This window comes from Eurypyga helias, unplaced genomic scaffold, assembly GCF_000690775.1.
Source record: "Eurypyga helias isolate BGI_N326 unplaced genomic scaffold, ASM69077v1 scaffold172, whole genome shotgun sequence".
Taxonomy (NCBI): domain Eukaryota; kingdom Metazoa; phylum Chordata; class Aves; order Eurypygiformes; family Eurypygidae; genus Eurypyga; species Eurypyga helias.
The window spans coordinates 198,489-212,980 of NW_010237618.1; the positions used below are offsets into that span (position 1 = coordinate 198,489).

At 38.8% G+C, this 14,492-nt stretch overlaps 1 protein-coding gene across 1 annotated transcript in view; it reads right to left on the minus strand.

The window, feature by feature from the left end:
• Nucleotides 1-8,428: 8,428 nt before the first annotated feature.
• Nucleotides 8,429-14,492, minus strand: part of SLC26A7 (solute carrier family 26 (anion exchanger), member 7) — a 31,676-nt gene continuing 25,612 nt past the window's right edge. Inside the window, exons 9-12 of the mRNA XM_010147502.1 lie at nt 12,875-12,975; nt 10,751-10,805; nt 10,559-10,662; nt 8,429-8,464 (exon numbers count right to left, since the gene is read on the minus strand). Of these exons, the coding sequence (XP_010145804.1) occupies nt 8,429-8,464; nt 10,559-10,662; nt 10,751-10,805; nt 12,875-12,975 (296 nt within the window). The remainder of the gene's footprint in view (nt 8,465-10,558; nt 10,663-10,750; nt 10,806-12,874; nt 12,976-14,492) is intronic.

Genomic DNA, 14,492 nt, shown 5'->3' on the forward strand with positions numbered 1-14,492 from the left:
ACTATCCTTGTGTGAGGCAAACTGCACTTCTGATGAAAATGACCTCTTGTGCTGACCAAGGGTGTGCCAATAGCAGTTGGTTCACATTTTTGTGGTCTGTCTCTCATTTAACCAGCGTCCCCATGCAGCCTGACATTCCTCGTGTTCTTCAGCTTTTTCACCCATGCACAACATCACCCAGTCTCATTCCCTTGAGATTTCTTCTCCCGTGTACACTCTTCCCACCCCCCGCTGCCCACCCCAGTGCCTTCCTCCTGCTGCACTACAGCCTCACGGCCCACCAGCATCCTAGCCCTGGTCTCCATCTCCACATCTGCACCGTCTCATGTGTAGTTCAGTCAGTACTGCACCCACCAGTACTTGTGCTATGTGGTCTGTAGAGCAATCTCCTGATAGAAGAGATAAGAAGGAGCAAAGCAAGCAAGCCCCTGGTCTGCAGAACATCACAGGTCCCCAGAGGTCACCATCTCTGTTTCATGGGATTTGGAACAGAAGAGAAGAGGCATACAGGAGATGTGAAATGAGGGCAACAGTGGAGCCAGGCCAGCACTGAACCCGAGCTATGACTGGCAGATTTAAACACAATTTTTCTACTGAAAATAACATGACAATGATCACAAATTGCAGATTGCAAATGTAATATTCCAAAACCTGTTTCAAATCTGGAAACACTCCAAGACCAAAAAAGTACACTTTTTTAATTCTTATCAGTTAGGATTGCTCTCATTCTTTCAAAACATGTCTTCCTTTATGGAAAGTACTCTTAATTAAGAATTTGGCTATAGGAACCAAGCTAAAACAGAAAGGAATAGGTTCCAGAGACTTAAAAACTGTCACAGAGAGAGCAAAGAGAAAAAGGAAGCAAAATGTGTTTGAAGTCATTAGTTTATACTGGGCTATAAGCTACACTATCAACTAGTGATTCCAGTACTGTAACTACAAAACGCTCTTCTGTTGGAAATGTCATGATATTATTTTAGAACATATTTGAGAAGGACTTTACTAATAGAGATGTGAACACAGCAGGTCCACAGAGGCAGAAGGGAAAATCACCTGTAGACATTACAGCGAAATACTTTAATGACCACTGATACCAAAGATGAGCTGAACCTTAAGGCAGGCATGGTGTTCAGTGTCTGATGCATGATGTGTAGAACGAGACAGCCCTCCTTATAATGATGGGTTTAACAAAACACTGCACTTCTTCGATTGTTACAGAGAGCATGCAGGATGGATGTGATCTACCAATTACTTCATTCTCAAGACTGAATTAGCAAATATCACTTGCTCCTTCCTGCTTCTATTCAGGAGAACAAAACACATGTATCTTGTTCCCTCAGCTCATAGGTGGATTTACAGTCTCTCCCAGCAGTCTACAGACGCAAGAATTTGTGTGAGAAAGATGTGTGTCTGAAAGTCAGTCAGGAATAGGGCAGGTAATTGGGAGTGGAGCAGGGTGGAGATGTACAAGTGCTCTTTGGGTAATACTACTTTTCAGTTCTGAAAACTCTCTCCATCCATAGACTACCATAAATGAATTGTTACTATAATTACTATAGCCTGCTCAGGCTTCAGATGTTTGAAATAGCAAGTTATTTCCTAAGCATGAGTTTAAAGATCATTCTTTGAGATTATAAAGCATGTATCACACAGAAAATGCAACTCAGGGATGGAACAGGTGCTTTCCAGTTGTCTGTTTCTGAAATCATATACTTTTTTATCAGTTTAATGGTTCAATCACCCCAGAAGCTGCAAGTGGTACAAATCTGAAGCAATCCAAGTGATGTTATATATCACTCTGTGACACTCCAGCACTTTTCCTGTAGACTAATAGAGACCTCAGTTCCTGAACTGAGGAGCAGCAAGCATTTTTAACTGTACTGCCTGGGTCTACAAATGGCAGCCTAAGTTCCATATTTGCTGATGTCTGTATTTATATAAAGTCTGTTATTTACTCAGCAAAGCAAACAATGCGCAAAAAGTACCTTCACCAAAAATTTACAACTATTAATTGTAAGTTACAATTAAGGGATCAAATAATTTTGTCTCTCAAATGAAATATGACATTGTATCCGACTAGTGGGACATACTTTGTGGGATTTAAGTGAATGTGCAGCTTAATTCAGCATTATGGAGTTTTTAAGACTTCCTAAGATTTGACTCTCTCCATTTTTAAATTGTTGACAGTATCACAGTCAAAGCACAATGGAGGCAAAAAGTATTTATCATCACCAAATCAGGCAAAACAATAGCATGGACATTTATGACAGCCTGTGCAGCATTATGAGCTACTGCCTCAGTTCTCCTCAATTCTTAATCACCTGAACCTATCCAGCATAAAAGGTCTCTATTATTGGCAAACACATTAGAAAAAAAAAATAGCTAAACTGCCATTTCCCTGCTTTTGCATGTCATGCTCTCCTGAAATGCTGTGGAGCCAGAGAGCTACCCTCAGGGAAGGAGTTGCTCCTCCAACTACTTTTCAAGTCCATGGTGAGAGCTGATCTTGGTCTTCTATGCTCCACATCCAGGAACAAAAAGAATAAGGTTGCTCAGCCATCTTGCTCAAAAGTGGTTTCCTTGCCATTGTGTGAGTGTAATTGAGAAGCATACCTCTAGAAAACAGCCTTTGTCGTTAAGGATATCATTAACAATATTTAGCTGTATAGCAAGTAGGAGTTTATGGCACTGCAAATTGTTTATAATTTTGCAAACCACAGTAAAATCAAAAATGTATAGGTTGCATCAATTGTGGTAGAAGGAAATGTTTTCATACGTTACCAGGCTTTAAACATTAAGCTGCTACTTGCATGTTCAAACTTTTAAAGGGATGTTAATATATTTTCTATTAATGCCTTCACAGTTTTTGGAGAGGTGGGAGGGTTTACCCATAATTTTCCCTTTACTGGGGTAAACCATAGATTGTATATAGGCAATACCACCAGTATGCACAAATTGTATATGAGGTGAAGCATCTGTAGATGGAAATGACAATTTAAAAATACATATTAATATGAGTGTGCATGCATAGAGGCAATATTTGAAAAATTAGCCCAAGATTTCTATATCTCTCACAGAGGTGAAAGGGTCTGTTTGCTATCATCCCCCCCTAAGAACTACGAGGAAGCCAAACTTCTGAATGTAATGCAAATTATCCTCTTTCATTATTAAGATTTAATACATTTTGAGGTTGGAGAAGGCAACATATCTCATTACAGACTGGTTAGTACAGAATGTAAAAAAAAAATCTGCAAAGAATTGAAATAATGAGGTCATTCTCTTCCTTCCACATGTAAATTGTCTCATATTCAAATTTATTTCCTTATAAATTTATTGTTGCATATGCTAATACACAGAATTGAAACAAGGAAAAAATAATTAAACACATTGTAAAACATATGGAAACATACAGATTATGTGATCTTTACTAAAAATCCATCTTAATGATGAAAGCACCATTTAGGATCCGCTCTAGAACTGCACTTGTTCATTTATTTATGAGACACTACTTTCTGTAGACAAAGAAAGTGTCTTCCAAAAATAGGAGTGTCATATTTTCAAGGCATATTGTATATTTTATTTTTGTAACTAGTAAATGTCAAACAGTATTCATACACGGTATTGATGCATTAATGTTTTCATTCAACAGTGAAGATACCTTTCCTTGTTACATTATATATTTATGACACACAGCGCTGTCAAATAAATCATGTCATAGCAGCTGAAATCAGACCTTGTGACACCTGTATCATAGAATCAGGGCAAATAACCTTTAAAATGAAAGACATATGATGAGAACTAGAAACATTTAATTTGCATAAATGTAATGTTAACAGTCTTTTCCTTATTACATATTTTATGCCTCATTTATAATTGTCACTTTATTCCTTTCTTAACATCAGCTTACACTCTGTTTTTTGTCCTCATTGCTCACTTTGTTTTGGAACATGTGGAACACAAATTCTGTGAGAAGAATAGGCTTGAATCCCCATTTTAACATACTTTGATAAGGACATCTTAAATTTTGCGGAAAACTCTTCATTCATGTAACATACTATCTTTAGAATTAATTCCTATAACCAGCTAAAAATTGCTAAATGTATCAAGAAAATACAACATGCATGAATATATTGGGCCATCTCTTGAAAACTAGCTTGTATTGGTGTTTTCCTATGAAATGCTGAATACACCAAGGTGTGCAAAACTGAAGCATGGGTTTTCATAAGCTAGATGTTTCATACATTTTGAATTTAGGAATGTAAAAACTGAGCATCTAAGTGTACATATAGGAATTGAAGTGAATGGTCTGATTCTTAGAATTGCTTGCTACTCAGAGTAGTAAACCCGTTGGTTTCCTTAGTTCTTCCCTTATTGCTAACACTGCACAAGCTTATCTATGTAAGAACAGTTAATAAATTTTGCATTACTCTGTAAACTCCCTAGGGATGTTCAGGTAAATAAGGCTGGAAGGTACAAAGATGAATGTCTACCTCAGGAGGGCACAATCACTAAACCCCTTATTCTTACTGGCTGTACTTTACTATAGGGATCGTGAGATCAGGGCCTGAACCATTGTAAGGAGACAGACTTTGTGCAGTCTCTTCGCTGTCCCTGTAGGCTGAGTTTGGCTCGCTTCGACCTTCTGAATCAGAAGAATAAATATGGCCAGTTCTGTTCTATTCTGTAACATTCAATTATTTTATAATAACAGTAGTTGAACTAGATGGCCATTGTAGGTCACTTTCAACTGTACTGTAGTAATCTATTCTATTCTATTCTATTCTATTCTATTCTATTCTATTCTATTCTATTCTATTCTATTCTATTCTATTCTATTCTATTCTATTCTATTCTGTTCTATTCTAGAAGGTGTAGGGTGTTTCCTTAAATATTCGCGAAACAATTGAGTAGTTGTTTGTCAGTTGACCCTGCAAGTGAAGCAAACACACCACCACCAGAGATTTGTAGAGGGCAACTTGGGCAAGACACTAAGCAATGCCCAGCCCACTGTCAGAGTGATGGGTGACTTCCTGACAGTCAGTCACTGGTGCATGAGATCTGGTGGCAGGTCATCTTGGTCACTTGAAGACTGGCAACGTGTATTCACTAGTTTTAGTAAACGTCAATAGCACAGAGGGGTGGTGACGGAGAAACAGAAATTGGTAAAAATTTAAAAAAAAAGAAAAAAAGACCCTCTCACCGTTAATTATGGTTCTGTAAAGCAGTTCTGGTCTGATGACACTTAAACTTAGCACAGGGATTTTAGAAGCTCTTGAAAGGACAGTTGTGTTCCTGGGTCTCTTGAACACTCCATTCTGCTGAGAAACAACTATCTTAATTGGTGCGACTTACCAGAAAGGGAATCTAATTAAAAATGTATATTCTCAGAAATGGAAAGAGATTTAGGGTAATTATATAAGGTAAAATATATTACAGGAATATTACAAGTATCCCAAAGCCCAGTGTTGGAAGGCCAGGAAATATACAGTTATTATTAAATGTTTTAGCAGAAGAAATATATTTCATCCTTGATTCTGCCCTGAGAGACAATCAAGCAGTAAGACTTTGAATTTGAAGTCTTATACTGATGAAAAGCTTTTTTAAATTACAATGAAGGACTTTGCGCTAATGGGTGATAACTTGTGATTGTCCCCATGTGCTGGCAATGGTGAGGTTGCACCTCGAATCCTGGGTTCAGTTTTGGGCCCCTCACTGCAAGAAAGACATTGAGGGGCTGGAGCGTGTCCAGAGAAGGGAATGGAGCTGGGGAAGGGTCTGGAGCACAAGTGCTGTGAGGAGCAGCTGAGGGAACTGGGGGTGTTCAGCCTGGAGAAGAGGAGGCTCAGGGGAGACCTGATCGCTCTCTACAACCTCCTGAAAGGAGGGTGCAGAGTGGTGGGGGTTGGCCTCTCAAATAACAAGTGATAGAGCATGAAGAAATAGCCTCAAGTTGTGCCAGGGTAGGTTTAGATTGGATATTAGGAAAAATTTCTTCACTGAAAAGGTTATCAGGAATCTGCACGGGCTACCCAGACAGATGGTTGAGTCACCATCCCTGGAGGTATTTAAGAGACCTGTAGATGTGGTGCTCAGGCACATGGTTTAGTGGTGGAGTTTGCAGTGCTGGGTTAATGGTTGGACTTGATGATCTTAAAAGACCTTTTCTGACATAAAAGAGTCTATGATTCCATATGCCCATCTCAAAACAGCCATTTAGCTGGAGAAAAGTTATTTGTATCGAAAGCAGCCAAAAGTGGAAGCCATTTTGATTAGCACTACAACATTTTTAATTTGATGCAGAATGCAAGATCTTATCAAGCACTAACACTGCAAAGAATTTTAAAATTTCAAATAATCTGTGTTGTTCCATTTACAAGATCATTCAGAACAAAACTGAAAGTCTCCTGGTAGATGATATCTTTGCTAAAGACCCTATTTTTAACAATTTCATTAATCAACTTTTCTGTAAAATTTCAGAAAAAAAACCCCACAAACATTTAGCTGTTGGAAAATAAATACTGAACTTGGTAGAAAAGATAACATTTATTCATTTATTCAGTTTGCGGTTGAGATTTCCATTCAGTTGTGACATACACTTGATGTTTCTACAAATAAAGTACAATGTAAATAGTTCCTGAAGTGTTAATAAGTTACTAAAACTGCTTGATTAATTTATTAATCAAATGTTACAGACTGTTGGAGTCTGAAGAAGTAACGAGTCATCTGCAGTCAACTACAGCATCTGAAAAGAATGCACCTGGGACAACGCACAGAACTTATTTCTCCTGTGTTAAACAAGCTTCTCACAGTTACTAATCAACCCTTTGCATAGTATTCATGAAAGCAATCTCATCAGAACATGTACAGAACACTTCTAGGCACCTGTGAGACAAAGTGGGGAATAACTCCAGGAGTCACCTATAACTGAAAGGGAAAAAACCACTGTGGTTCTCTCCCATTGTCTTCTAGTTGTGCAGAATCACCAAGACCAGAAAAAAAGCCTGTTGATGCCTTAACACAGGTATGTAGAGACATGAAAATCTCTCTGTGAGCCACCTTACCTACTGCAGGCAGATGCGTTGGGCAGAGAGCAAGGAGAGTCCAGACAAAAATATGCATGTGACTCCTGCTGGAAACAGGATGCTTAGCATTGGATTTTGCCTATACACTCCAGCTGCACAAAGCACCCTCGTCATTCTCTCCCCTCTGTAGTGCTAAGATGGCTATTATGGCTGTGCCATACTCATTTACCTTTCAGCTTCCATAATTTTTGAAGTCATCAAGGAAAAATTCTACTCCTCATCCTTTCTAATTTTTGACTGGTTTTTGTTCAACTCTTTCCTGTTACGTCTAGTGTTGGTGTATGGCAACAAGGACAAGAGGAAAAAAGTCATACATGTTGCCACATAACACTATACTGATATGATAGCATAATCTAATGATTGATGACAATATACAATTTCAAGCCAAATACTCAACCCACAAATTCCTCTCTCCCATTTGCATGCTCACACACAGTCCTGCACGCCAGAACTGGGACTGAAATGTGGTGTACACTGTATGTGTCTCTCCACTGTCATCACTCAGCTGCCACAGCTGAAGATTTCAACACCAAACAAGTCACAGCTCAGATTGGAAATGCAGACTACCCTATGCTGGAAACAAAGACAAGTTTTGGAAAAATATTACCAGTTTTTCCTCTTCAATCTGAGCTAAAGAATACCCTTGGCTTTGAAAATGTAGCAAACCATATTAATGACTCATGAAAACTACTAGAGGGGGAGACAATCCAGTGCACTTAGCCAACATACATCTGTCTTTTCTGAATATACAGTGCTCCCACTGACCTTGGCAGGCATTAAAAAGCATACAAAATGAAGTATGAAAAATGGAAGAATATGATAACTCTGATAAGATGCTGTTACTGCAAATGGCTGTCTTCAACAGAAAAAAAGGGATACCTAATGCCATTAGAAAGAGACTGCACTGGTATATGTCTTCCTGCATACACTGTAATAATTACAACACACTGGTTTTAAGAATTCATAATGTCTCATTATTCCATGCACAAAACTACAGATGTATATTACAACTACTGTTACAATAGAAGATATCTAAAAGAATACACCTCACTGGTAAACACAGTCAGTACCTCGTGTCTGCTTCCTAATAATTTGTACCTAAATGTATAAAAAATATTATATAAAACCACTATAGAACATTTGTATAAACATTCTCTGAGTGATGGCAGCTGAAAGTTTTTTTTTTTTTCTGAAAGGCAGATCTGTCATTACTGAATGCAGTAAATATATATGGCATACAAAAGATCATCTATGAGATCCCCTGGAGGAAAAAGCTAAGGAGAAACCATGGTGTAGTTCATTCTGAATATGGGCAGATCAAACTGGCCATATTCAATGCGTCAACATCACACTTCACTCTGTTCACTGAACTTGCTGTAATTCTAAATGGGAGAAACAGAAACAATATATTACAATGTTTTCCTAGAATACCATGTAAAATTTGCAGATGAAGCAGTGCTAGTTTGAAAATAGCACCGTTATAAAGACTATAAGTCAAAAAGCTATTTATGATGAGGATGAACTGCAACAGATAAGTCTCATTGATTTATCAGTTATCCTTGGAGGATGTAGATAAGGGCATCTTTACATTTCTCAACAGTAGGAGAGATGAAAAGGAACCATGAAGCCCTCTTGCCTCTACCATTTTGTCAGCGAAAGACTATTTCCTGCTGGGAGGGGAAGCTGAAATGCAAATCAAAAAGAATCACTTTCCATAAATGTCCAACTCCTTCCTCCTGTCCTGTCCTATCCTATCTTATCCTATCCTATCCCAACCCATCCTATCCGCACCCCATCCTATCCTACCCTGCCATTTGTCCTTCATGTAAAAGCTCAAAAAAAGCTGCCCTCAGCATCATAAAAAGGCACAGGAAGAGACTGTGTTCATTACAGTGTGGTGCTGCTATTGCTACCATGCTGCCTTTTTACTCTTGTCCATCTTCTCTTATCTTCAAGTGTTAAACACAAGGAACCAAAAAAAACCCAAGTCACATACTTTGAAGAGGCATCAGCAGCCTATATAGGCTGTTTATAGCTACATTGAAACTTTGAGGCTGCGTACAAACCTTCTGGGCTAATCTAGCACGCCACTATTCAGAATTCTGATTTGTTTAGCAGCTCTGATAGAAACATGGGATCATTTCCTAGAAAAGTGGGCTTCTGAGCTCTAACTCCTTCTTTTCACTTTGGACCTTTGTCCTAGTCTTTCCATGTCCCATTTCCATAAAATTGGAATGTTAGAACATGTCTATCTTACAAGAATGTTAGGAAGGTTAATTAATGTCTATAAAGAATGCAGACATTTTATAACACAACAATCATCCTAATTCATCTAATCAAACCCAGACAAAATATCCAATAGTCATTCCCATTATTTTTGCCCTGCAGTTACCATTTAGTAATTTTTTCTTTTTTTCTTTCAGGGAAACAAAATGAAAAATGTTGAAAAGCTCTGAAGAGAACATGTTTTTCTGGTCAATTCACTAGACCAACTGTGTCGACTCAACTTATCAAGGTAAATCGATGGAAAGTGATTTTGTCCACAGGCAACTCTAATTTAATTAGTAAAATATAAAGTGGAGGGGGAAAAAAAAACCAAAACCAAACCAAAACAACCAAACAAACAAAAAAATGGACCATGATGAGTTTAATGTATCTTGGAGAAGACTCCAAGCCAAGCTCTAGTCATGTTCGGAATCATAAATAAAACCATGGGAAAGCACACCACTTGTAATGCATGCTCTGTTATGCTGGGATTGCAATGGAAAAGGCTCACATGGTTTATGAGGAAAGCCCAAGTTTACAGCCTTTTAACAAGGAATGCAAGAATTATTATTGAACGAGTAAATACACGTTCAAGCAAATGCATGTTCAAACCTCAATTTCTGAGCCAAGCCTTCCTTCTCCCCCTAGCTTTCTCTTCTACCTCATGCAATGCCTCTCCCTTCTTTCTACCAGTGAGCCAACAGAGCATGCTACAAAGAGTAGAGACAAGCTTATTAGCTGGAAAAAAACATGATAAGGATCCAGAGCTTTTTGGCCAGAACAGTGTGGTGCTGCGTGAAGTAGCTTTAAGCAACCCAGGCTTAGGAACTGAGTGTTGTTTCAGTAATGCAGAACTAGGTGCCAGTTAATTTGCCTCTCCAAGAAGCTATGCTAGGTGTGTCTACATGACATTATGCTTTCCAGGGGAGAACGCATCCAGATTAACGCACCTCAGCACAGTGGCTCTGGATCTAGCACAGAAGACTCTGAAGTTGCTGATAAAGGAGAGAAGGTGATTGGAAGAGAGTGCTAGCAGGAAAACCTTGATAACTGCTGACCAGAGGCTGAGGACTGGTTGTAGAGCATGGACAGATAACAGATTTCAGCACAAAACGTTCACTGTGTAGCTAAGATTTCCCCAGACTTTAACAACTTGCTGTCAGCCTCCAAGGGGCCCTCCAGATTTCACCTACCCCTGCTGTAAGCCTCACCCTGTGAATCTGGATGGCATCGATTGCCGAAGAAATAGATTCGAAGAAGACAGGGCTCTCTGACTCAAGATTTCCACCGTATTGCATTGCTTTTATCAAGGAAGCTGCAATAAAACAAACACATGAGCACTGATAAGGTAGTGACGATACAGAAACACCATGTTAAAGATTTTGCTGCAAGCTGATACTTGCCTTTGCAGTGTGCTAGCAACACATCGATGTGTCTGCTTTTACAGTCCATGTAAACCTGTATGTGTGAAAACATGAAATAAAAAAAAAGAAAAAACTGTTTAAAATACCGACAGAGAATAAAATACACAAAAAGAACATGTTCAAAGCGGGCAGAGAGCATGAAGTGCTGCTGTTGAAGCTATACTGCCAGCAGCCACCAGAGAGAGCCCTTCTATAATACAAACACCACAAACCCACACAAATTCCGCTCCCCGACCCACATCACACCCTCCCCTCCCGCCTCAGAATGCCTGAGGATTAAATCTGAATTTGATTAATAATTTTGCATGGTTTACTGTATTTTGTAGGAGTTCATTTTTCTCAAGTTCTCCTTTTTCAGCGAGTTTCCCCATCGCCTCACTACATGCTTACCTACCAGCCCACAAAGGTGTGAATAGGGGCTAAGGAAACTTGGAGACTTCCAGTAGTTTATCAGAAAAGCGCCATAACCATCATGCTACATTCTGCAGTAAGTTGGTTTTTATTCTCTCTTTGAAAATGTTAAACTCCACATAAACAAATACTGAGTAGTCCAGAAATTAAAAATAGTGCAAATAACCCTATATCCAAAGTAGGGCCTTTTTTCTGGAAGATGAGGAACACCCAAAGCAGTCCCTGCTTCAAAAGAATCCATGTAAAGTGGAACAATAGCCTATTATTAAAACTACACCAAAAGCCTGACTCAGTCTAAAAATCCCCACAACTCTCGCAGCAGTGATGATAGTTTGGGAAGTAGTGTAACAACAAGGACACATTGAGCGTGTTCCTCCTCCAGGTTACTCAGTTTGGGACCAGTCATTCACCCAGAGGCGGCACTCCCAACCTGTGCACTTCATAGCCGATGATGGGCTCACCTCTCACAAATTTGTCAAACACATCTTTAATATAATTTGTAGTTCTGAGATCTCAAGGATCTTTTGGAAATCAGTTTCACAATTATTTTTTTAAATTAATGCTTTAGATTTTACTATATATATATTTTTGACAAATATGTATTTTAATGCCCTATATTTTAAGGGGACACATAATGAAAAGGAACTCCCACTAGCCTTATTTTTCCAGTTTTCTTTTTGACTATATCCCCATCTATATATGTAGTTTTAATTTAACATTTTTAAGGCAGCACTTACTTCACTGCTTAATCATTGCAGTAAATTGAGAAAATGCTCAAGATACGAAAAGGCCTGGGCTGAGACCCAAGCTCAAATCTAGTCTGCTATCTTATTCAGAAAAATATGAACAAAACTTTGCATACCCATTTAAATCTGTACCCACTACACAACTATTAAATGCTAGACCTAATGGAAAGATAAGAAATAGCTTTTAGACATAATTCTTGGTGAGGCACTGGAACAGGTTGCCCAGAGATGTTGTGGATGCCCCATCCCTGGATGTCTTCAAGGCCAGGCTGGATGAGGCTTTGAGCAACCTGGTCTAGTGGAAGGTGTCCCTGCCCATGGCAGGGGGGTTGGAACTAGATGATCTTTAAAGGTCCCTTCCAACCCTAACCATTCTATGATTCTATGATGATTCTTTATCCACGAAGTAGAACTGCTCATTATGTGGTTACTGGTTTTAGTCTTCTGGAAGCTTCTTGGAGCCCCTGCAATGCCTGAGGAACCCAGCCTGCTAGGTATGTAACCCACAGGAGAAAACATGGAGATCATTAAGATCTCTGGCTTAGTAGAGAGCAGGACATACAGATAAAATCACAGAATTAAAAGCTGAATTTTGAAAAGGGTAAATCTACATATGGCTTCACTGAAACTGACATAACTGACGTAACAGAGTCAAATATGACCTAAAACAGCTTTAAAATTAAAAAAAAAAAAGAAAAATTCAGAAACTCATCTCCATTACATAAGATACTGACATTTGTACTGAATGTCACCCAAAATCTTTATAATTATTTTTTAAAGTATTTTATATATAAACACAGTGCAGCTTAATACCAAATCTGTGTTCATCTTTTCCATGACTGACCGGTTTACCCACTAGTATAGGTGAGGTGACTAGTAGCTGGTTCAAATAACTTGTATGTGTAATTGTATTTCCATGTACAAAATTTGTCTGTGGCATGAATACCTGAAGCAGCACTGAGACTCCAGTGTAGTCAAAGAAATTCAGTCCACTGCAGTCCAATATCAAAACATGACGCTCACTGTGACATGACTGCAATGACTCACCTACACATTTGATAAATGAGAAACTTTAATTAAAAGAGAGAATAGTCAAGAAATATGTATAAGAATAGTGTTAGTTCAACAAAATTAGCCCAAATTATCACAATAATTGTTTTTATCATTATGTACTGGGGTATCAGTAAAGAAAATGGCACATTTGAGAAGCACACATGAAAGATCTTCAGAATAATGAGATGTAGTGATGATAGGCAGATGATATTATTAGTGAGATGGCTTAAACAGGAATGGTCTCTCAAAGAAGAGAGTTTACATGGGATACACCAAGAATATATCTCTCTCTTAAATTCTGGCATGACATTAATTTCTGTATTACCTAATTGCTGCTTAACTAATACCCTCCTATAAGGAAGAAAAATATGCTAAGTGCAGTGTTTAGTTTTCCTAAGGTTTAACTGTGCTGGTTTTCTATCTGGATAATTTTTTACATACTACCACACATTGATGATGGAGAAAAAAAGATTTTGGTAAGATTTGCAAAGGTCTTATACGCATTCTTCAACCACAGGTCAGGCTTAAACACTCTGTACTAAATGCATCCTGAACTCACACATAGATAAATGATACCTGGCTTTCATAAAGGAAAAACTAGAAAATAATGTACATCTTATTTATATTACTCTTTGAACAAAAGTTATTTATCATAAAGCACAAAACAAAAAAAAAAGGATGAAGGAAAGGAATTCTGAATGTAAAGATGGGTTAAGCTAGGTGGTTTTGACAGAGCAGAGGAAAAGGTTTTAAACTCTTGAGGGGACTTAGAATTTCCCCATGGTGTAGATTTAAAATAGGACCAATTTCTTTCTGACAGTACTCTGAGGGCCAGAGACTTTTGAACTTGCACCTCCAGAGATTTACTGTTTTTGTACTGTCGAATATACATTATTAGATACATACCAAGTAAAAATACAGAATTACAAAGGAAACCGCCTGACATTACCGTGATGGAAACCAATAAAGGATTTATGAGATCTTCGAGGCTGCTTGCTATACTCTTTTTTCAGCTCCTCTGCCTCTGAAAATAAACAACTTTGTGTTTCTCCCTATTACTTACTCATGCTACCTGTGCTACAGCAAACTCAAGTTTGCTACAGGCCACCTGGCCAGGACGAGCAAGTGGATGAGGCCCTCTACAGACAGATAACAACTGCCTCACGTTCACACACCCTGGTCCTCATGGGGGACTTCAACCACCCCGATATCTGTTGGATGGACAACACAGCAAGGCACAAGAAAGCCAGGAGATTCCTGGAATGTGTCGATGACAACTTCCTTATCCAAGTGATAGAGGAGCCGACGAGGAGAGGTAACATGCTGGACCTTGTTCTCACCAACAGGGAGGGGCTGGTGGTGGATGTGAAGTTCAAGGGCAGCCTTGGCTGCAGTGACCATGAAATGGTGGAGTTCAAGATCCTTATGGAGGCTAGCAGCAAGCTCGCTACCCTGGATTTCAGGAGAGCAGATTTTAGCTTCTTCAGGGAACTGATTGGGAAGGGTCCTTG